The sequence below is a fragment of the Microcebus murinus genome, chromosome 5 (genome assembly GCF_040939455.1).
Source record: "Microcebus murinus isolate Inina chromosome 5, M.murinus_Inina_mat1.0, whole genome shotgun sequence".
Lineage (NCBI taxonomy): Eukaryota > Metazoa > Chordata > Mammalia > Primates > Cheirogaleidae > Microcebus > Microcebus murinus.
The window spans coordinates 32,042,200-32,065,324 of record NC_134108.1 but is presented as its reverse complement, the minus strand read 5'-3'; the positions used below and the strand labels follow the sequence as shown (position 1 = coordinate 32,065,324).

The 23,125-nt window shown below is 37.9% G+C and overlaps 1 protein-coding gene across 12 annotated transcripts in view; it reads right to left on the bottom strand.

The window, feature by feature from the left end:
- ARHGAP18 (Rho GTPase activating protein 18) overlaps positions 1-23,125 on the bottom strand; it is a 130,499-nt gene that overhangs the window by 4,337 nt on the left and 103,037 nt on the right. For 10 of the 12 annotated variants that reach the window (XM_012736579.3, XM_076002966.1, XM_012736574.3 and 7 more), the window contains 6 exons: positions 22,560-22,719; positions 20,844-20,926; positions 15,988-16,194; positions 14,444-14,584; positions 3,287-3,411; positions 1,738-1,794 (listed from right to left, as the gene is read on the bottom strand). In XM_012736579.3, coding sequence (XP_012592033.2) covers positions 1,738-1,794; positions 3,287-3,411; positions 14,444-14,584; positions 15,988-16,194; positions 20,844-20,926; positions 22,560-22,719 — 773 coding nt within the window. The remainder of the gene's footprint in view (positions 1-1,737; positions 1,795-3,286; positions 3,412-14,443; positions 14,585-15,987; positions 16,195-20,843; positions 20,927-22,559; positions 22,720-23,125) is intronic. The other 2 variants (XM_076002967.1, XM_012736577.2) reach the window with 1 other exon arrangement.

Genomic DNA, 23,125 nt, shown 5'->3' with positions numbered 1-23,125 from the left:
TGAATGTGGGGAATAGACGTGCTCTGTGTTGGCTATTCAAACATGGGAGGTACAAACACTGACAGCACAAGTAAATTATGTCATTACGAAGCCTTGACTTTACCAAGCAGGTTGTGTTTACAGATTTACACTCTTCAAAGAGTAAACTCTTCTAGAACATTAGGCTCAAACATAAAAATTGGTCAAATTCAGTGGGTTTCAAATCTTTCTGTAAAAGAAGCACCTGAGAAACCTGCTAGAAGATCTAGATTCAGATCTAGAGCTTTGGAAACCGATTTAATAGGTCCAAGATGAAGCACAAGAATCTGCTTTGAAATGCTCTATAGTGGATTTGGATGCATGGAAGGGTTTGCGAACTACCACTATAAGGCCCTAAAGATATTCTCTGGAACTAAGGAGAGAAAACCAGGTCTGACTTGTATTCAAGCTGTCAGGAGAAATATGGTTACAGGAGCAGCTTTTCTAACCAACCACGGAATGGCTCATCTGGTTCTCTACCGCCTGGTGTCCCTGGCACCCTGGACGCTCAGGGCTGTACGTGCCTTCACTCTTAAATTCCACCTGCGGCACTGCATCCCAGCCGAATGCCAACTCACTTTGTTTCCAACCAGGTGTAGGGTTTTTTGGGTTTTTTAAAAATAATTTAATAATGGTTCTTTTTATTTATAACATTTACATTTAACATTTACATCACCTAATCAACCACCAGTATAAAAAGAGTCGTTGTTTCCGTGAAAACCAAGTGGAACGTTTCAGGAGACTTGATTAAAAGAAAAAAAAAATAGATATTGCTCTCAAATTGATTCTCAAGAATCTGTGTTCTTGCTTCACCTTTAAAGAAACCTGAACTGAATTTCCTGGTATATGCAAGCTTTTGCACAATACTAATCAACAAACTCATAAATAAAGAAAAGGCAACAACCCTTTATCAAAGACTGGTGGATGAATGTGCAATTGATTGTACATTTATTTTTTTGTCATTCATGTGTTCATTGGCTCCAGTTGAGAAAGTTGGGGGAGAAAAAGAATGGGAGGAAATAGGGTTTCCAACTGCTCCGACACAGGTAGCATACAAATGGGAGAAGCATGGCAATGTGGTAGAAGAAAAAAAGATATGTATGAATATTTATTGAGGATTTTACCTACTATGTGGCCCAGACAGACAGTGTTCTGTGCTTCTTGGTCATTTTCCTAAGTATTATGAGACTCTAAAGGTAGGTCCTATTATGGTCCACTCTTACAAATGAGGAACTTGGACTTAAAGGGACCATAAAACTAGCCTAAGGTGAAGCAGGAATTGCTAGCTTTTGAATTCACATTGAATGTCTGTCTCCAGCATGCCCACGCATAAGGAAAGGGGAAAAAGAGGTCAGTGGAGAGAGGTTTCCCAGACTTCCCTCTGGGTGGAGGAGGACAGGAGGAGAGAGGAGGTAGAAGAAGGAACCCAGGGGTAGCAAATGCTTAATAAAAGCACCACAAGCAGAAATTCCAAATATGCGAAGGGCACTTGTCACAAAGCTGATGCTTTCTGTAATAATATATCTACTATTGTTTCGTGTGATGGCCTAAATATTAATATTAGTCACAGTTGACAATATGATACAACTTCATAGTCACATCTTATATTATCAGCAAATAGAAGAACAAAGGCACAGACTAAATCGAGCACTTGAGTCCTGAAAGGAAATACTGGGTAAGTTAACTGTGTCTAGCTTGGAAGATGGAAGAGCTGCTTACATCTGAAGTCTGGCTAGATCTTCAGGTACACATCTGGGAGAGGACGGGACATCATCCCTGGTAGGAAGAATGGCAAAAGTTGGTACCTACGAACTGAAGACAGGGAATAGGGAGGAAGTGGATGGACTCCAGTGAAGCGGAGAGACCCCTTAGGGAGCAAAGACACCTAAGAAATTCTACCATTGCCAGGACTTAATCTCAAGGAACCATCTACTCCCAGACTCTGCACCAGTGGCCCCCAGGTCCGGAATGTTCTGGACCCTGCCACCAGTGCAGAGAGTGGCTAGGGGACTGCCTATGGAGACAGAAACCACAGATTTAGAATTCTAGACCTATGAAAAATGTGTGACCTTACAGATCTCAGTTTTCTTATCAGTAGAAAGTAAGTAATAACAGTACTTACATCAGAGTGTTATTGCAAGGGAAGTTTATGCTGGTTTACTGAAAGCCCAGATATTACCAATAAGCCTCCCTTCCATTTCAACACCATCTGTTAGCTGCACAGATGCATCCCTTCTCCCAATTTATAAACCCTGAGGGAAGGTACTTTAAAATATACGTTTATACTCCTTCTACCAGTACCTAGCAGAAGGCCTTAATCAGAGCGGAAACATATGAAATACTTGTGATACTGTATTAAAATTGGAGAGGCTTTGGCAGAAAGCTTGATTGAAGCTCCCAAATATTAGAATGAGATTAAATTCAACAAAAGGCCAAAAAGAGAGTATTCATAAAGTGACATGTGGATGCCTCAGATTTCCCTCTCTTCTTAAAAATTTAGATTAGTTTGTTTCAATGAGTGAAAATGGAGGTGGGGAGGGCAGGAAAACATGACTTTAGCTAAAAACAAAAATTCAAAGGGTAAAGACTAAAAACTCAATGTACTTGTTAGAACCTCTAAAATTCAAGCAAAGATACTGCAGGATGTTTTGGAAAGTGCCTGCTCTAACACAGACAGAGGAAGGCTAACAGCTTTCAAAGGACTCTCCCTGCCCCATCAATCCCAAACAGAGGCGAAGGACTTGTCCTTAACGAGGACAGCACGTTCTCTTCTTGGGCCTTGAAAGCTCAAGGGACTGGTTGTCCTCTCTCAGTTTTTCATGGATTTTTGTTCTCAAATTTGAGTGTTTTTTATTCAGTAGATTTCACATATTAAGTTGTGCCTTTTCTTTATTTTAATCCGACTGCATCCTAATTAGTATCTTTCCTTACAGTCTACAAATAGTAATTAACTTCCAATCGACATATTCTGGAAAGAACACCTAGTGGCCTCTTTTGCCAAGCCCATCCCAGGCACAGCGAAGGAATGCTTGAGAGCCCATCTGAATCAGGCTCAACCTGAACACAAACTGCATCAAATGAACCAAACTCATTCCAACAGTCTAATTGTTCAGTCTGCTCTGCTCTGCTGCTGAGAAGACAAAATTTTTAAGCACTTCATACCACCCCATAGTTAAAGAAAAAAATCAGAGAGAGAGAGAGGGGGAGGAAAGGGAGGAAGAGCAAGTGAGTTACACCATGGAATAATTAACACAATACAGGCCTCTACCTTTCTTGGCTGAGAAACCTGGCAAGTACATCACTGGCTTTTAGTTCTTCAGTTAGCTGTATTGCCATGGAAACTTTCGAAAGATGGGGAGCTTGCACTCGAATCACTCCCTGAGGAACGTCAGCCTGCAAAGCAATAATGACACTGGAACAAAGCTGGCAGCAGCTGGAACATGTAACTCTGTACAATGCATTATATGGTAAGTGTGCTTAACTACTATGCATTTTACTTCACTACATAAAAACCTTAACTACTGTATAATGTAATTTGCTAAATTACATCAAACCTCAAATATCCTCTTAATGGTGATAGGGGAACTTTATAATGCCTGTGCAGTAATGCTTAATTATTTTTAAAGATGTAAAGAATGACAGCAATAACCATTACTGCCATATTAAGTGCTGATTTCTGGGTATTACCTACTAGAGGGTGCTTCTTCATGTAGCAATTTATGAAATTGAATCAGAAAGAAGTTACTTTGTGTGCGTTTTAAAAATCTTCCTGCACATTCACAAAATTTCACAAAAATTTTTTGTCCCAGAGTGTTAAAAAAAAAAAAAAGAAAAGAAAGAAACTTTCCTAATCTGTTTGCATTGTGTCTGTTCCCCATTTGGTTAATGAGCTTACACTTTTGACTATATACTTTGAACTTACCATGACCAATTCTAAGCCCATTGTCCATGGATGTGAAGAATATTTTATGAATTTGGGGATATCAGGGAAAGTTTATGAGGTTTGTACATCAAAATGTCAGCTATAGCATTAAAAATATTAAGCTTAATTAATTCCTAAATGGTTCTGCTAAAACAAATACTAATTTATTATTTATAACCATATGTCTTACATCTTAGAACAAACAGCATGCACAAATCATGTTTTAAGACAATGTTTTAAATACTACAAATATCTTGTTCAATTGAACTAAAATTTACTAAATATCTACTCAGTACCAGATACTGTGCTTATTTATCTACTCACCAAGTAGATAAATAAGACACAAATCCTTTATTGTACAATATTATTTTTGTGCCCACAATATGTTTTTTTTAATGTACATAGTCTTGAATTGCTTTTGATTTTTAAATATCAAACACAAATATACCACAGATGTCATTAATATGCTTTCTTTCAAAGTTCAACAAAAATAATATCCCTTTAGAATTGGGGTGCATAAAACTGTAGGTGTCCCCAAAATATTTAATATTGCTTCTCAGTAATATTAGAGATTGAATGTGGGAATAACAAAGAAAAGAAGCAAGACTATATAAGACCGAGCAGTGAGCACAGGATCGGGGAGTCCATAGACCACAAACAGCTGCCAGCCCTGCGAACATACCAAAGAGGGCCTTAACACCAGCCTCAGAAATCCCCCCTGCCCTCACCTGAACACTCAGGAGGCCACAGCACATACTTACTCCAAAGCTAGACAAAGACAGTGTCCTGGGGCTTCCCAAAGGTGATCCTGCTGGGTGAGGAACTATGGTCGTAGTGTCCTCACCTAACTTCCCTTCCAGGGAATATGATGTTCAACTCAAGCCTTAAAGGACACCCTTCCTCCAACCTCCCAATCCAACCCTGCTCAGACCCCTCGACTCCTGCTCAATCTCCCTACCCAGCCTGGCCCCTTAACTTAGTTCTTTGACTTCTACTTTCTGGGTCATATAGTTTGGCCTGATATGTCTTGTCTATGGCTTTGACCTTGACCCTGCTACTAGCATGCCAGTATAGTTTACCTTTCTCCTTGATTCTGCGACAGACTTTATATTCATTTGTAACACTTTGGAAAATACAAGGCTTCTTACAACAGATGGGGCATTACATGTGGTAGTGTTACTTTTTTCCTTTCAAAAATATTACTAAATCAATGATGTAACTAAAGATTCAGGGACTATGCAAACTACTATATGAATTTTCCTTTTGGGTTTGATCTCTAGCTTATTTCCTATGGTGGCCTGTCTACCTGCTGGTATGGCCTCACGTGTTTCTTCATAAGAGGTAAAAAACAACAATAAGCTGACACTCTGACACTTTGATGCCAGAGTGAGTAATAGCAACCTTTGAAGCATTGAGGCTGTGCTCATAAAACCCCTTGTCTACTCGGTAAGGGCTACAGTACTGGCAACTTTGGATTCTGTTTATTATCATCATCTTCATGATCATTACTATTATTTTGGGGAAGGACCTGAATGGCAGGACAGGGTATACAGATAACCATAAGCTTTATGCTGATGTTAAAAAGTTAGGAAATCCTGGGCAAGTCACAGTGTCAAATATCCTTACATATAAGTTTTGTTTGATGACAGTAATAGTGACAAAAATTGTTCCCATAATTACATCTCACCCAGCCCTAGAATTCAAAAAGACAGCCAAATCTATGCTGACATTTAAAGTAAGAAGATATGATTTAAGTTTTTATATATAGAAGGCCCACAATAAATGAGTTATAAAACCAGAATAATCCAGAAAAATAATGTACTACCATAGAGAGCTCAGGGACATGCCAACCTTAGTGTGCCCCCTGCCTTTCCCCCACTGTTCCTTGTGGCACCTTCTACTGTTTGGATTTTAAAAAGGCCAAATTTTGCTATGAACACTCCACACTTTCCTATCTCTGTGTCTGTCCTACTCCCCTTCTGAAATATCTCTCCGCTATCCATTTTTCAAAGACCCGCTAGAAAATCTCATGGAATCTTCCATGATCCACAGGGTCAAAAGGAATTTCTTTGTCCCACTGAATCTGCTGTATGACGGGTCCTAACATACGACACCTGTATTCTAGTTACATGCCACGTGTCTGTAGCCACGCATCAAGGGTACTGATTAAATGAATCACTGAGAAATATTATTTGCTAGAAATGATACATGAATATTAGTAAAATTTCTCTAAAGTAAAAGAAAGTATATCAACATACATTTCCTTAATAGCAAAAAAATAATCTTAGGAACATGTCTAAAAGAAACAAGTTGCTTCCATTTACCACATGTTATTCCCTCTACTATCAAGAAGAGACAGGAATGGAAAGAAAGTGGAGGACAGGAATTATTAAAGATGCTACAAGAGGATAATTCAGTCATTTGCTCCTGCAGGAATCCAAGGAGAGAAGCCAACGTTAGCATGCATCTGCTTGGGGGTGTAGTCTCTTTTGCTCTTCAAGATATCTCATGAAGAGCTGAAAGTCTCTAATAATACGACCATAGGTCTACACTTTCTAAGCGAGTTTGGGGATCATAGCTTTGAAGAGTACAGCCATTGCTTCCTCATGAAGTGCAGCACTTAGTTGAGGGTGGTGTCAGGACTTGCATAGAGAACACACAGCTGACACGGGAATCCAGGGTCTTTCTGATTGTTAACAGTTTTAAAGGAAGAGTCCCCAGGTACTGGCACCTGCAAGCACTCGAGAGTTCTCATGTATGTGTCTAATGTTAGATGACTGCCATATTATAGGGTACGGAGGCTGGCCTTTGCCATATGGGAGTGGCATGGGAATTCTCCCATAGGTTCCCCATGGCTATGAAATAATACAATTCCCACATCCCCTTGCCCCAGGGATGAGGCTGAACCAGCTCTGGCTCAGCATTAGCCCTTCTCCAACTACTAACTGGAAAAATTTTGAATTGTTTCACATGAAGTTGGAATATCAATACCCTTGAAAAGCCTTTTATGAGGCCAAGAATAGCACATAGCAGCTTCCTAAGCTGATAAGCAATATTCCCTGACGACTAGGGAACCTGTATTCTAGCCGAGAGAGAGTTGGGGAGAGACAGTGTGTGTGTGTGTCTCTCTCTGTGGGACAGAAATAATTCTTAGCTTGTTTATTTCTGTGGTAATGTGTCCCACCTAAATTCTCACAACAATATAGAGACTGAGAGTCTGACTCAATATGAACCTACCATGCCCTTTATCTTTGGAGAAGAAATGAGTTTAACCAGTAGATATAATGGTAAAGATGAAGACTTTAAAAGTTGTTTCTGGAAAGGTTTTGCTGAGTATCTTGACAAGGAAGGCCAAACCGATATTTTTACATAAAGATGATAAACAACGAATTGATGCCCGAGCGCTTGTTTAAATGGTATATGACAACCACGGTTAAGTTCTAGAATCATGCTTATCAAATACTGAAGCTATTAGTATACTAACTACATTGAGCTGCCAAGCTTTGAAAAGACACAACATGCCTGATCATTGAGCCAAACAGTCTGTTCTTAACTTGAGTCATAATAATAGCTGAGTCTGTGCTCAGTATAATCTTTGTAACCTATTTCATATTTTTTGGTCTAACAGCTGTGACTCTGTGTCCTACATTTGGGGGGACGGGTGGTTGTACTTGTGAACTGAAGTTATGTGCTATACAGTAGGGCTGAAGAAGAGCAGTATTTGACTAACATACCATTAAAGTTTAGCTACAGAGGATTTTACAACTTCAAGAGTGTTAATTTCTTATGCATGCAAAATTATTGTAATAGAGAAAATGATCTCATATGGTCCTCACATGTTTTACATATTAAAGTATATTTTTTAAAATTTGATTTTATTTATCTGATTAAATAAACAACTTGTTTCTATAAAGTGTGTATAAACACTGCATTGCTCATATTTTTGCACTCTAAAGATTAGAAATTTAATGTCAGAACTTTAGAATAGACATTAATTTCTTTTTCTTTTTCATTAAAAGCTAATTTAAATGTAAAGCTGACATTTTTAATGCTACAGAAAAACCTTTTATCTTCAAAAGGGCAAATTGGAAATACAGCTTTTTCTAAAAGAAGGCCAGATTTAATACATATTTTAGAAAATTAAACAAGGACATTTTAGCAAGGTATCTTAAACTGAAATGGCATATTCATCACCCTAGTCTGAATTGACAATACTGGGAGGTGGTGATATAGAAGGAATTCTCTATATCTTGAACTGTCTGTGTTCTCATTATAATTGGGTCTTTGTTATCCAAACGCCTTAAACTTATTATCTAAGTCACAGATTGAAAGAATTTTAAAGAAGGGCCTTAAATAACTTCCATAGTTAATAACCATTTAATTTCTAATAAAATAAGTTCTGATATTTTGACTTTTAATATGCTATTTTTTACACACTATAAAAAAATCAGAGAATGTCATAAAAAGAAATAAGATTCTGTGCTTGACATTGGAATTTGATTTTCCACATGGGTCTCTAAGTAAATCCAGACACTGTTTCCAGACCTGAAGCAGATGCTTGAAACCGTACCTGTGACAACGGTCTGGAGTAAGAGCTGTGAAATGAAACCAGAGATGTGACACTAAATTCGAGCTGTAGCTAGAGGCATGCAGCCCTGGCCACAGCTGACCCAGCAGCTGCCCAGCCCTGCTACCAACTCCAGGCTTCTTCTGGTGGCAGCAACAGATTTCGTGTCCAACGCCCTAAACCTGCAAATGTCACAAGATCATTCAGGAACTTTTAGCAAGTCACATAAGCTCTCTAAACCTTGTGTTCCTCCACTGTAAATTAAGGACGTGGCACTAGGTCATGCCTAGTTAACACTGAAGTTCGCCCTGCGAGAGATGACTTTTGTTTCCTAGACCAACGAGGCCAGATGTGGTGAGCAGCATGGCACATTTCGCAAAGTCTCACAGAGCCCCACACCGTGCCCCACGCCCTCGTAAATGCACAGCTTCCCTTGGAGAGGTGAGCTTGACGGGCAGAAGAAAGATCATACAAATCTAAGTCACAGTGACCTTGAAGCCCGGATGACGCAGCCATTCACAACTAAGTGCTCATCAAAGCTGCCCCCACATCGTTATTAGGTAGAGATGTGATGTGAGGTAATTGCAGGAAAATGATGGGACATCTGGGATTTCCTTAAACTAAAAGGGAAAAAAAAAAAAGGTGTGGGAGACAGGATGGAATGAGAGCAGCAAAATGTGTCTGATTGTTGGCGATGAAGTTTGTAGGGGTTCGTATACTATTCTTTCAACTTGTGTGTGTGTTAAAAAATTCCCTGGGAAAATTAAATACTTGTGTACACTCACATACACACCGAATAAGGCTGGGGGTCCCGCCCCATCATTTTATAAAAGAAAGTGAAACCCAGAGAAATAAAAAAATGACTTGTCATACTCATTAATGGCAGGGCTAGGGTTATGTCCTCAAGCCACATGACTTGTGTGTGTGTGTGTGTGTGTGTGTGTGTGTGTGTGAGAGACATTCTAATAAGTTAAAAGCTCCCCAAAATAGTCATTTTAATGATCTAAATTTTTGTTATTTTTTCCCCCAATTGTTTCATCCTACTCTAATTGATAGAAAAGACTTATTAGTATTTAAAAATATCCACATTTGGACCAAACAATTAGCATGCTGTAGCCATTAAAAAATTTGTCTTATTAGGTAAATTAAGTATGTCTTGCAACCTGGCTCACACTATTAATTTACCTAGTCAAGCATGTCTTAATAATATGAATTTTTGATTATATATAGTTAACTCTAATAGCTCACAGAGTGTTTTAAAAAATATTACCTTGATGAATTTTCATAATGTATAAACTCTGTTTTTCACCCTCCCATTCCTGGCAATCTGGCTTCTTCCACGAACAACTACTAACCATGCTTTGGAGCAGGTCATAACTGAACTTCAAAAACCTTTATCTAATGTCAACCTTAGACATTTGGTACTAGTAACTAAACTCTTACTTACTTGCCTCTTCCTGCCAGGGCTTCAGAGACACTACACATGCTTCAACTTTTTCTTGCTTCCTCTTGTTTCTCAGCCTCTCCGATGGCCCACTGCTTAAGTATTGGTAACCCCCAAAGACCTGTCTTTGCCTTTTTATTTCTTACACTCTCCACCTTCAACTACGATCTCCATGCTAATCCCAAAGGTGAACCTCCAACCCTGGATGCTCCTTGAGCCTCAAGCCCAAGGAGCCAACACTCACACAGGCATGTCAACCCAAATGTCAAAAACCAACTCTTTATTTCAAGTCTGTTCCTTTTGCTTGATGATTTACTTTGATGATGAAGTCACCCAGGTCAAGTCATTCTAGATTCCTCCTCCTTCCCCTCCTCACATCCAATCAGTGTCCACATCCTGTGTGTCCTACTGGTTCACGTATTCTAAACCTTTTTCCTTTCCCAACTGGGCCATGCCTCTGGTCCAGGACTTGTGTGTATGTGTGTGTGTGTGTGATATAACATATTTTATCACAGCAGTAATCCATGTTCATTGTATTACCACCCATAGACCCAGGGTTTTGGTATCTATTCTTTAGAGTTTTCTTATGATCTATGGGGAAATAGAAGATAATAGGAAAGAGTCCATGAAGTTAAAGTCATGTTGATTTTGTTCAAATTCTGGGTCCACCACTCCCTATCTAGATAACTTTAAGATTGCTAATTCCCACTTTTCTCATCTGAAAAAAATTAGACAATAATATAATTAGACACCTAGATTATCATGAATATTAAAAGAGGTAATGTTTGCAAATGTTTAGCACCATACCTGACCTCTGGCAAGCATTCAAAAAAAATCATAGTTTTTGTTACTCCTTACAAATATATCAATATGCTGTTCACTGATTTGTAACTTCTTTGTTCACATACTATTATATTATGGATGTCTTTTGATGTCTAAATATACACATGTACATTTTCATAGTATTTCACTATATAGATATGTCATAACATATTTAACTAGCCACCTCTATTCTTTTGGATTCTTTCTAATTTTTGACAGTATAAAGAAAATGGCAATAAACTTAACCATAAATATCTGCATGCTCATCTTATTATCCTTTTGAAAGAATTTCCAAATCCAGTGAGGACCATGGTTTTCAGGCCTTTGCCACATGCCAACTGATCTCTGGAGGGATTCCAATTTACAGCATTCCAACTTATATAATCCCAATAACAATGAAATTACCCAGTGTCTCCAACCTAACCTCCTATCTTGTAATCTTCCAATCTGATTGTTCTAAAATGCAAATATAATGTGTAACTCCTGGAGTCACAACCTTTCAGCAGTTCCCTGCCACACAGAGAACAGAAGCTTTGCTTTGTCTTAAACCCGATTCCTGCTTCCCCTCAGCCCCTGTCTCTCTACACACCTCACAGGCGGGTCAGTATGACCTGATTTTCCCTCCAAACACCCTCAAATATCTCCCCTTAGAGGTCTAATAGATATCTCACACTCAATAGGCCCCAAATTGAAATCGTGACCTTCCCTATCTGGCAATTCCATCCTTCCAATTCTCAGGCCAAAAACCACTTTTGACTTCTTTATTTCTCTTACAACTCACATCTTTTCCATCAAGAAATCCCAATGGCTCTAACTTGAAAAAAAAATTACCCAGAATGCAACCACTTCTCTACTTCCAATGCTGACATCCTGGTCTGAGCCACCATCATTTCTCACCTGCATTGTAAGAACCTCCTAAATAGTCTCCCTATTTCTATCTTTGCTCTCCTGTAGTCTATTCTCAACACAATAGCCAAAGGGATCACTGTAAAACATGGTATAGGTTTTCAAGCCTTTGTTTCGAACCCCCATGTCACTCAGGGTAAATCCAGATTCCTATAGATGGTCCACAAGGCCCTACGTGATTTGGTCCCATTGGCCCTCTGACCTCATCTCACACTGCCTTCCCCTTGTGGCTTCACTCCAGCCACATTCACTCTTTGCTAATCCTCAAATACCCTGAGCAAGTTCCTGCCTTAAGGCTTTTGCACACACTATTCTTTCTGCCTGGAATGAGCTTCCTGAGATGTACACACTGCTCAACTCCCTGCCCTCCTTCCTATCTTCGCTGGAACGAATGATACCCAAGACTACCCAACCTCATAGTGCAAGAGGTTCCTCCTCTCAATTCCCCCTTTTCTGCTCTGCTTTTATTACTTTTAGACCACCGACCAAACACTAACACTCTATGTAATTTACTTCCTATATTTATTTTTATTTGTAGAATTTAAGTTGTAGAAGAACAGCGATCTTTGTATGTTTTGTTCAATAATGTATTTCAGGTGCTGAAGAACAATCCCTGGCACACAGTAGGCACGAATCAAGTAACTGTTTATCAAGTGAATAAAAGATCCCACGCAGTTTCATGCCCTACATTTCATGCTGCATATCCAAGGGTCAAGAAGGTAAAGCAATAAGGCAGAATGAAGTAGGGTGAATGGCTTATAGCAAGTCAGATGGCCTATGGCCCGTGCTCCAGCCAAAGGGAACAGGATTGTTACCTGGCTGGAAAGTAGCCCTCCTATTGCCAGGGCGTAAGGGATGCACCTATATCCATTTGTCATTAAGATGGTGGTCCAGGCTCTTACATTTAATCTTCTAGTTTTAGAGATCTGGCAGTTGTCAGATGTAAGCAACAGGCAACAGGCAAAAAACTGGTTACTACCACATATGCACAGCATTTGAACTTATCTTGAACTTTTATTTGCTGTTCTGTAATTGTTTTCAATGTATATTTATGTACGTATATTTATTCTCCCTAACAAAATGACAACAACTTGAAAACAAAATTCTGGAAATTGATTCAAAATGTTTTAACCAAAATGACAGGACAAATGGGCCTCCACTGTGGGCTGTGATGTCGACAAGCTTCCCCTGCAGGTTAGGTTAGATCTCTCTCCTCTAGGGATACCCGAATAGCGCGGACTTGTTTCTCACATTTCAGCTTCACTCCCCAGTGAGGCGTCTCGACGCCCACTTCCTGTGTCGTGGCCCACGGTACCCAGGCCAGGCCCCACTCACACACCTCTGGCATCTCTAAGCCACGCCCCTTCTAAAATAGTGCAGAGATAATTCTCAGACCAGCTTATGCCTAATTAACCCAAGGCACAAACTAAAGAAATCCAAGTTAATGCTGGTTTTTTTGTAAATGACAAAAGTACTTCAATATTCCATTCTCCAAAAAGTAACCTTTTAATTTTTATCTAAAGATTAATAAACATGTACACTACAAATGGCTCTTTGAATAGATACTGACCTTCAGAGTACCATGGATAAATGGCTTATAAAAAAAAAGATAAGGCTATAAAGTCACAAGTTAATCTGAATAAGAGGGGCTCTAAAACAGACGATATTCACATATTTACAAGGGTTTAAGAGGTGCTAGAACATTCTAAAGTTAACAAAAAATATCTTTTCTAGCCACATAATAGTAAGCCCTTTCTCAAAAAATATAAATTTACAATTTCCCTTTATTAAATCTTGTTTTTTAAAGATACTTTAAAATCGATTTAAAGTTTTATAATGCCAAGAAAGTATTTTCTTTTTAAGAGTGGAAATAATAAATACAGGAGAAAAAATTATTTTTATAATTACAGGATCCCGAAGCAAGCTAAAGCAGAAATATCAGACAAAGGCTGATAACTGCATTTTCACATGATTCCACAAGATGTCAGCATGTAACTGAACAACTTCAACAGTGGTGGTGGTGGGGAGGGGGTGTATTCACTTAAACAGAACAATAGAAACCCTTTTATTTCAGGATCTTACACTTCCTAAATGTGTTTGCATGTGTATTTCATTACTGTAAATCCAGTTCTTAATACATTCTTACAGTAGTTTGTAAAAACTGATATTTAGATATTTCTTTTTTGAAACATCTTAATTTTCTTTTTCCTAACATAACTCTCCCTAAATCCTTCTGATCCAATTAAGAACCTTCAAATATTTATTGAAGTCCAGGAATGATCCTAGGCACACACAAACATTAGCCTGTTTGCCTATCTGGGTTAGTTATTTTTTGCCCATTTTACAGATAAGAAAATTTAAGAAACAGATCAATGGTTCACACACAAGGAATTCTTTACTCACTATACATTACACATTCAGTGGGCAACTAGAGTCTCTGCAGAAGTCTTGTGTGTGTGTGTGTGTGTGTGTGTGTGTGTGTGTGTTCAGACAGTTCTGTCTTGCTGTCTTCCTTTGTTCCCCATTAACAACTCACATACTGAGTCACCAATACCTAGCCAACTGTTAATACTGATCATTACCAGTAATAGAGACTGTTATTGAGATTGTTCTTGTTATTGTTATTGATGTCCTTCACTTACAAGTAGTACCATCGTCTAGAAAGTGCTAGAAAGTCATACCGTAAAAGCATACAAAAAATTCTGGGGGACATTAAAAAAAATACTAAAGTCTGAATAAATACATATCTCCAAAATTTTCTTACATCATTTGTATTCTTATCTTGCTTTTCATATTTTTCTCGGTCATAAGCCATTTTCTTCAGCAGTTTCTTCATGGCCTTTTTATCCTTTCTATGATTTTCAGTGTTTTGCTTCCTCACCTGGTTGACAATAAACTTGGGAATCTACAGAGAAAAAAAAAAATTAAGTTTGGGGAGGGAAAAATAAATGGCATCATTTTAAACTCCAGGAATAATTATCTTTATTTCTGAAATTTCAAGAAGAGGAAAGCGTTTGCCTTTTTGATAAGACTGCCACTTTACATGCACTATTCATTAAATCTGTGAAAAGAAAATGCATATTATCCATTTAGCAGGTGTACGGAGCACCCACGTGATGTAACTGACCACCCATTGTGTATGGTTCCAAAAGAGGCTTTGTGAAGTTCAAGGACACAGTGGCCATCTTCCACGCCACGGATGTCCAGACTGGAGACTCCTTGAGGTGACTGGCAGCAGAGGCCACCACCTCGGCAGGTTGTCCCTTTAGCAGCCACCTATCCACAGCCCTGCTAGCTAACCTGCAGCCCCTTTCTAATAACCAGCCCCCCTCTGCTGCTACACAAGGAAGAACAACTCCCCAAGAAACAGGAGCTGACAGCTAGCTAGGCAAGAATCCAGGGAAAATTTATCCTCAGAAATCACACTAGCAATAACAAAATATTTTAAGTTGCCAAAATGGAACCATGAAATAAGCTGGCATTTCGAAAATAGAGATTTAATAAATGGACATTAATTTAAAAAAAACAACAAAACCACCCTGCATTTGAAATCATCTACATCAGTTGCCTTTCTATAGGATATAAAAATAAAGACTTCAGAATCTAGATATGATCGCTCTTTTTAACAAATTAATATTTGGAGGTTCTTCAAATAAGACATTAAAATAGTTAATGTTATAATTTTGCTTGGAATTTCTTTAGGTCATTTTTCTAAATGCCTATAGAATGCCTCTTTGCAAAATCATAAATTCCACTGGAAACTGAGAACTTAATCAACTAAGCCTCTCATCCACCACAACGTTCTGATTATCTGTCAAAACTCAAGCTCAAAATAAGGGTAAAACAGAAGGCACCATTGTCAGCAATCAGATTACAAAATGTATGTATCTCTTTAAATAAAGCGTCTATGAAAAATAATTGTGAATGATCTGACGCCAAGACTGCATGAGCTTTTAAAAAGACAACAGACCAAAATATTGAGAAAAGAAAAAATGGAGAAAAGTAAATAAATAAGGAGTACTTCTTACAAGGCATGTTTTCGTGACATAATTTCATGATTTTAAAATAGAAATTTATAGGCCCTACCTTACCTATGTGAATAAAACACCCTTAATATTTCTACACTCACAAATTTTAAATGCAATTTAATAAACCTGGTAATAGACATGCAATGTGTTTTCTAAATCATTAAGAAAAAAAGTACATTACATTTTTTAAACCAGATTTATAAAATTATATTGAAAATCATTATAAACAATTATGTTAAGAAATTACAGGATCGTTCAGAGTTTAAAAACACATACTTACTGTCCACAGAAGTTTTTGATACCTAATCAACAAGTGTATGATATTTGCTGTTCCAGTGGCCATTACAAATTCTCGCTGTTCACTGGACTTCAAACCCAATGCATGACACATAAAGAGATTAGGGGCCATGACCATGGCTACGTTCTTGACATTCATTTTATTCTTCTCTTTATTATCTACTACTCTTTGGAGAAATTCAAGCAGGGCCTGAAACAGAAATGACTCTTTGAGATTTGCGTTGTACAGGAAGATAAGAGATTAAAGCACTGTAGCACAGAGAATTTGTATTTCATTTAAAAACACTAAGTTGTGCATAACCACAGTTGGCTAGCTACAACCCACAGGACTTGTTATCAAAGTTTCTCCATTTGGCTGACGCACCCTGAGATGGTGCTTTGCTTCCGCTAAGGACCACAGGACTGGGGCACGAAGCAGAACGGGCACACACCTCAACTAGGTTGTAGGGAGAGGAATGGAGCAGTGTCAGATGTCAGACCTCTGGCCTACAGGAGCCATGGAGCACTGAAAAGCAGTTTAAAATAATATCATACAAACATATTGTACATTTGTACTTTTCTCAGGACATACTGCACTTTTCAGAAAGTACTGTACTTTTCTCTGTGGAGTTTAAAGAAAGAAAAAAGAATCCCCATAAGAAGACTCATTTTACCTCCATTTCATTTGCTTAAGGCACTCAATAGTTGACTGGCATGGAACCTAAAAAGAATGAGCCAGTGCAATTGCGCGCACCTGTAATCCCCAGGACTCAGGAGGCTGAGGCAGGAGGATCGCTTGAGCCCAGAAGTTCGAGGCCAGCTTGGACAACATGTGAGACCCCACCTCTATAAAAAATTTGTAACAACAATAAATTTAAAAAAAAATTTTTTTTAACGGATATTATTATAGGGAGGGAGGATAAATGAGGAGAGACCAAAGAGAAAAGACTTTTTAAAAAAATGTATGAAGGAATGAATGAAAAAGCACTTTTTATCAGAACAGGCTCAATTATGCTCTGGTAGATGCCACCTGCCTCCACCTCTGTGGCGGATACTCATCCACCTCTGAGGCCACCCTCCGCAGAAGCCACAGGCACCCTACTCTGAAAGGGCTTAAGGTGTCAAGTTCCTCTTTTGCCTTCTTACTTAAATTAATTTAGTCTAGAACAATAACAAAAACTGCACAGGTATTCAATGTTCTCAATGGGTGAGATAGTGTCTTAAGCACGTTATAGAGATTATTTTACTTAATCCTTACTGGAGGCAGATGCTATAATTACCCCATTTTACAGATGAGAAAACAATGTTTTAAAGAAGGTAAGTAACTCATTGGAGGTCACAGAGCTAGCAAATGGTGGGAAAGGAATTTAACTGCAGGTCTATCTGGCTTTCGTTTCTAAACTCATTTACTACCATAACAATCATGTTTTTTTATTTTAAAAATCCAACCTGAAAAGGCCAAATATACTACACCAAAATAGAAAAAAGGAAAATCCAACAGCATCTATCTTTCAAAGAATTTCAGGAAAAGGAAAATTCCTCTAAGTGTTAACAGGTTGCTCTTCAATCAAATTTAGCTGCTACATAGACCTGGAAAATTTGAAACAAAACTAAAGACAGAGCCTTAATATCTAACAATGAGATTTATGTATCTAATTTCTGGTACAGTGCTCAGAAAGTTAAATTGTAATCCAAGCATAAAGTTATATAAAAACAACACGTTCTCAAATGAGGACAAAAGATTAATTGGTGAAGTTTGAAAAAAAATATTTAATTTTGTTCCACAGAGACCAAAATAATTGTTCAGGGACCAGTGTATCTCTTTCTTTATGAGCATAAATTACAGAGATTAGGTAATAAACCATTTTTATTAGGGTGTGCATATGCAATAAGGTTATTCAAAATATTACTATCAGAATATAGAGCAACAGAGAGAGAGTTGATACAAAATTAATAAGATGCTAGCCTAGCCCTTGCTGAAAGAACTGCATTATTTTCTCTTCATCTGAACTGTAAGAACTTCTCCTTTTAAAAAAAAAAAAGTGTTTACTTTATCACCAGCCAGCCCGGTGGTGTAGACATATCACTGGACCCAATGGAAAATCCAGGCTTGACTCCCAGTATAGTCAGTTACTCATTAGCTATGTGTGATCTTAGGGTAAATCTTTTCATACCTTTGTTCTTTAAAGTTTTCTCCTTTGTACAATGGGAATACTAATCTAGCCTGCAAAGTCTGAGACAATGTATATAATGAACTACTTAAAACTACAAGAAGGATAAATGTCAGTAATTACATTAACATGGATCTTCTCTTGATATCTTAAAACCAGTCTTCATTATTTCTCCAAGTCAAAGGTAGGTATCATCAGTGGTTCAAAAGCACAAGAATCCAAAGTGAAAAATAATTCTGGTTAAGCAGTTTGCCCAAAGACACCTGTCACTTTCCCCTTAAGCCGGGACGTGGTATTTATCGTGGTGCCTCCTACATCTCACTTGGGCTTGCCATAGGAATATTCTACACAAGTAAAACATATGACTCTGTCCCCCCACATGGCAACCGAAGGGAGTGGTGCTAGCACTGGATAAATTGGAGAACTCTGCGTTAGGCTTCCTAAAATTACATTACGATGGAGTTTCCCTTCTCTTTTACAGAACTAAATTTAAGACTTATTCTTTGTACATATGGCATTCTTGTTACAATGTTTCTATTATTAAAATTCTTGTTTGAGGCCTTCATCAGAGCTGGCTAATTACGTCACTAAAGCTTAAGTAAAATTACTTGTTTGCATCTCCCAGTTTTTGACTAGGAAAAAAAAAAGTATTTCCCCCCTTAATTATAAAATTATGCTTCCAATAACATCACATGCAAAAAAATACTGTAAAATTTTAAAAATAGGCCGGGCGCAGTGGCTCATGCCTATAATCCTAGCACTCTGGGAGGCCGAGGCAGGTGGATGGCTCAAGGTCAGGAGTTCGAAACCAGCCTGAGCAAGAGCGAGACCCTGTCTCTACTAAAAACATAGAAAGAAATTATATGGACAACTAAATATATATATAGAGAGAGAGAGAAAAAAAAATTAGCCGGGCATGGTGGCGCATGCCTGTAGTCACAGCTACTGGGGAGACTGAGGCAGGAGGATGGCTTGAGCCCAGGAGTTTGAGGTTACTGTGAGCTAGGCTGATGCCACAGCACTCTAGTCCGGGTGACCGAGTGAGACTCTGTCTCAAAAAAAAAAATTAAAAATATATTTTTAAACTTTTTTTTAAAAGAACATGCCTGGGACTTAGAGGCAAAGTCCAAAGAAGAGTTCTAGACCAGTCTGGCCCAATAGCAACCATATTGGAATAAATGTTTCCTCTTACAATGATGGACAGCCATCTGAAGACAGGTATATTTTAAGTAAATGACGAATCTTTCAATTCCTACTTTACACTGCTCATTCACAGGGCTTTCACCCAAACAAGAACCTTTACGTGAGTAAGAAAAAGATATTCCTGCCTCTTTCGGGGTAGTTGAAGCCCTCCTGTTGAGGTCAAGGCTGGCAAGCAGAGAATAGGTTGGATGATCAGCCTCACTTGTCCTCTGGGCCACGTGTCCCTGTTTCAGCCACAATCTATACAACCTTACACAGAGCCCTGGGTCAGACAACGTCTGAACGCAACTCTTTCTGGAATTGGCCTTTGTCTCAAAAACAAATCAAAACAAAACGCAGTGCTGCCTTCTGGGTTATTCATTTGACAACCAGTGAAGCAACAGATTGTTTTCTGACTTAGTAAAGGGAATAATTCTTTGGAAGTTCTCCTGTAGCGGAGGTGGCACTTTGCTTCCAGTAATCCTCATGAGCTGCTTCATCCAGAAAAGTTGAGTATTAATATTCATTCCATGGGCAAAGAACTATCACTCATGTAGTTACAATTCAAAGAGTTTTAATGAGTTGCAGGAAAAACTTTCCAAGATTTACCAATTGGTGGTTTTGTTTTCTTGACTTGAAATGTCTTGCCATGAGATTTCAATTTAAATAGAAAATATGTGGTGGGTAAAGAGGTAAGGGCCCCACCCTACCTATTTTTAAAAAAAATGTTTTAAGGCAATGGCAAAACGTAAGATAAATACTTTTCTAAATTATTGTTTTCCTTTTTGTTTTATAAAAGTTTATAAACCTATACAACTAGTCTATAAACTCCTGTCATTAAGAAAAATAAATCAGCATGCAACAATCCACTGATTTTGAGAACCTCTGACACCTACAATAAACAGTATTAAATCATATAAATATTAGACCAAATCACTCCAAAATGATATAAATCCAAAACTCAGGATAAGCCCTTAGAGAAATAACTGGAATTTGTCTGAGTTGGTCTATCTTTCGACTAACAAACATTTCAAATCACCATTATGACTTATTTCAAACTCTACCACTTTGAACTACAGACAACTGTAATAACTTTAGGCAGCAGTGGGTTACATTTAATGAGTCTTTGGATTTTTTGGTTTAGACATTTATATTCCACCTTACTAACGCATGTTGATTAAATAAAATTTGGAATATGCAGAAAAATAGAAGAAAGTTAAAAAGCAACCATGTTTCCATTAACCAACAAACCCCAATCATCTGCTTTAAAAGAAGAAATGCTATAGTAAAAATCTAAAACACAGAAAAAACTCAGTAATAACAACCCAATAAATAAATCAATAAGGAATGAAAAACTCGCCTTCACTCTCTGTTCTTAAAAGTAAGCTTTTTCTTTATAGACGTTTATTAATATTCCCAAGACAAACATTATATTGTTTTGCCACAAATAGAGAAAATTACTCTGCTTGGTTCTCAGGGATATTTAATGTAAATTAACTGAGCTGACCTTCAGCGTGTCCCTGTTTGCATCAGGTAGGAGGATGACAAGAAGGTTCAAAGCCTGTAGTTGTTGCTTCTTGGTTGCAAGATCTGCAGACAGATTAAATAAATCTGAACTCTTTACTGAACATTTTTCCTTTACTTTCTTTCTTCATTTTTTAAGAAAAAAGTTATTTGGCATAAACATTGCTGTAAAATGTAAGACACAATGACTGAGCAGCAAGCCTTGTTGAGAGTGTGTTTGTGGGAGATCCTCAGAAGCAGCTGCTAAGAGCTTCCTCTCTCTCAGAATGCTCACTTCCAACTGTGATCATACGACGAGCGGCCTTATGTTTGCAGATACACAACAGTGCTTTGGAAATAATTTTAACTTGTGTGTGATAATTACTCTCCAATGAAAAGACATAAAAGACTGGACCTTCCATGATAGGATATCAGGGGGCATATCTGTAACAACCAGGTTTCTTTCTTTTAATGGCGGGTGAAAAAATGTAAGGCGAGAGTCCATGAATTCCAACAGGAATGTGTAGAACAGGGCCTGGAACACAATAGGTGTTCAATAAATGAGAACACCAAAGAGCAATTACAGAAAGGTCTAAGAGGTACACTGTTATCATGAATACTGTCATTTTCAGTAGCCCTTACCCCATTTAAGTAATATTTGTAGATACTTGGAATCATTCCAGTATTTCATTTTTAGTGATAAGTTTGGTTCTTTAATCTACATCCAGGAAACGTAGACAAAAAAAGCACAATTTAACTACTAAAAAATATTTTTAAAAGAAGATTATTTCTTCTGTTTAAAAAAGAAATCTGTTTAAAAAAAATACTTTAAACAGAAGATGATTTCAGTCATCTCTCTACTAGAAATTCTGAAGAAATGTGATGATACTAGGTGACTTATGAAATCATCTCAATATTGCATGCTTTAAGAATAGCCTGGAACAGTTCTGGTTGACACTGTAGTTCACCATAATCATATAATAGAGCCCCTCTTTCACTCTCAAAAGTGTTCCGGCTGGGAAATTAAAGATATGGTTACTTGAATGTGATGCTGGCGTTTTACCTTTTTTGATGGCCTCTAGGAGTAAAAGGGATAGCTATAGCAGTACATAAACCTTATAAGATTTCTGTGTTCACTGGAAAAAGAATCAAGAATGATCAGAGACGTTAATTTGGAGCTTGCCCAAGACCACCAAATGGCAAGACATAAAAAGTTTGTGACCTTCTACCAATGAGGCAGCAAAATGCTTTGTTCCATGTTTCTGCATGACAATCTCAGAATTTAATTTTTCAGGAAATGCTCACAGACTCGACCATGTCTCCTTGTGCTTTTATGATAACTGTTAATCCACAGCTTCTCCAGTAAGTGTTGCTTTTAACACTTGGCAAAGAAACTGTATCAGAGATCTTATGTGACTCATTCTATTATAAGAGAGACGTGAAGTTTCCAGGTTTTAACACTATAATGCATTGTGTTTCTTAAATGCCATGCAATTAATCTATATGTGAAGAGAACATTCTGTTATCTATTTATTCAGAGATGCATGTTTATAAGAGAAAAAGAAAACAGTGCATGGCCTTTGAGCACCAGCTGACATCAGCAGGTCAACATGGCTATCCAAATACATCTGGCTATGTTCTTCGTAAGGCCAATGTCATTAAAACAATTGATATGAATGGCACCAGCACAAGGACTGCTTCAAAGAGGAATAGCACTTACTCTGGACAGCCTGGAAGGCTTTGAGATACTCCACACTGAGCAATGGCTGGGGCAGGTTCCGGATGAACAACTTCAGCAGGCTGGCTGCGTCGTGCTGTTTGACACTTTCCCAATTAAAAGTCCCTTCATAAAACTTTGCTTCTAGTTCTTGGCAAAGATTCTGAAAGGCATGGGGGGGGGGTAGGGGAAGCTATCGGTAAGAGCATTTTCCCCCCCTGCTGAGAGTGTGATACATTTTCCACTTTACAAGAGATTCTACTCTTTAGAAAAGACATATCAAAGTACCAAAAGTCAATAATACTCTGTTACTCAGAAAAAAATACTCCCTCAACACCTATTGTATTTTACCAATAAAAAATATCACAGGCCAAAAAAAATTTTTTTAATGTATGCTTTTTCCTGGACACTTAACAAACCTTTAGTAGCAAAGATTTAATTAAAAGATTGGTTAAAATAATCTTTTCCTTTGGGGGCTTTACCTAGATACTATAAATCTTCATTAAATTAAGAAAAAAAATCATTAAAAAAAAAACAAGCCTATGTTTTAAATTATTTAGAAGTATATT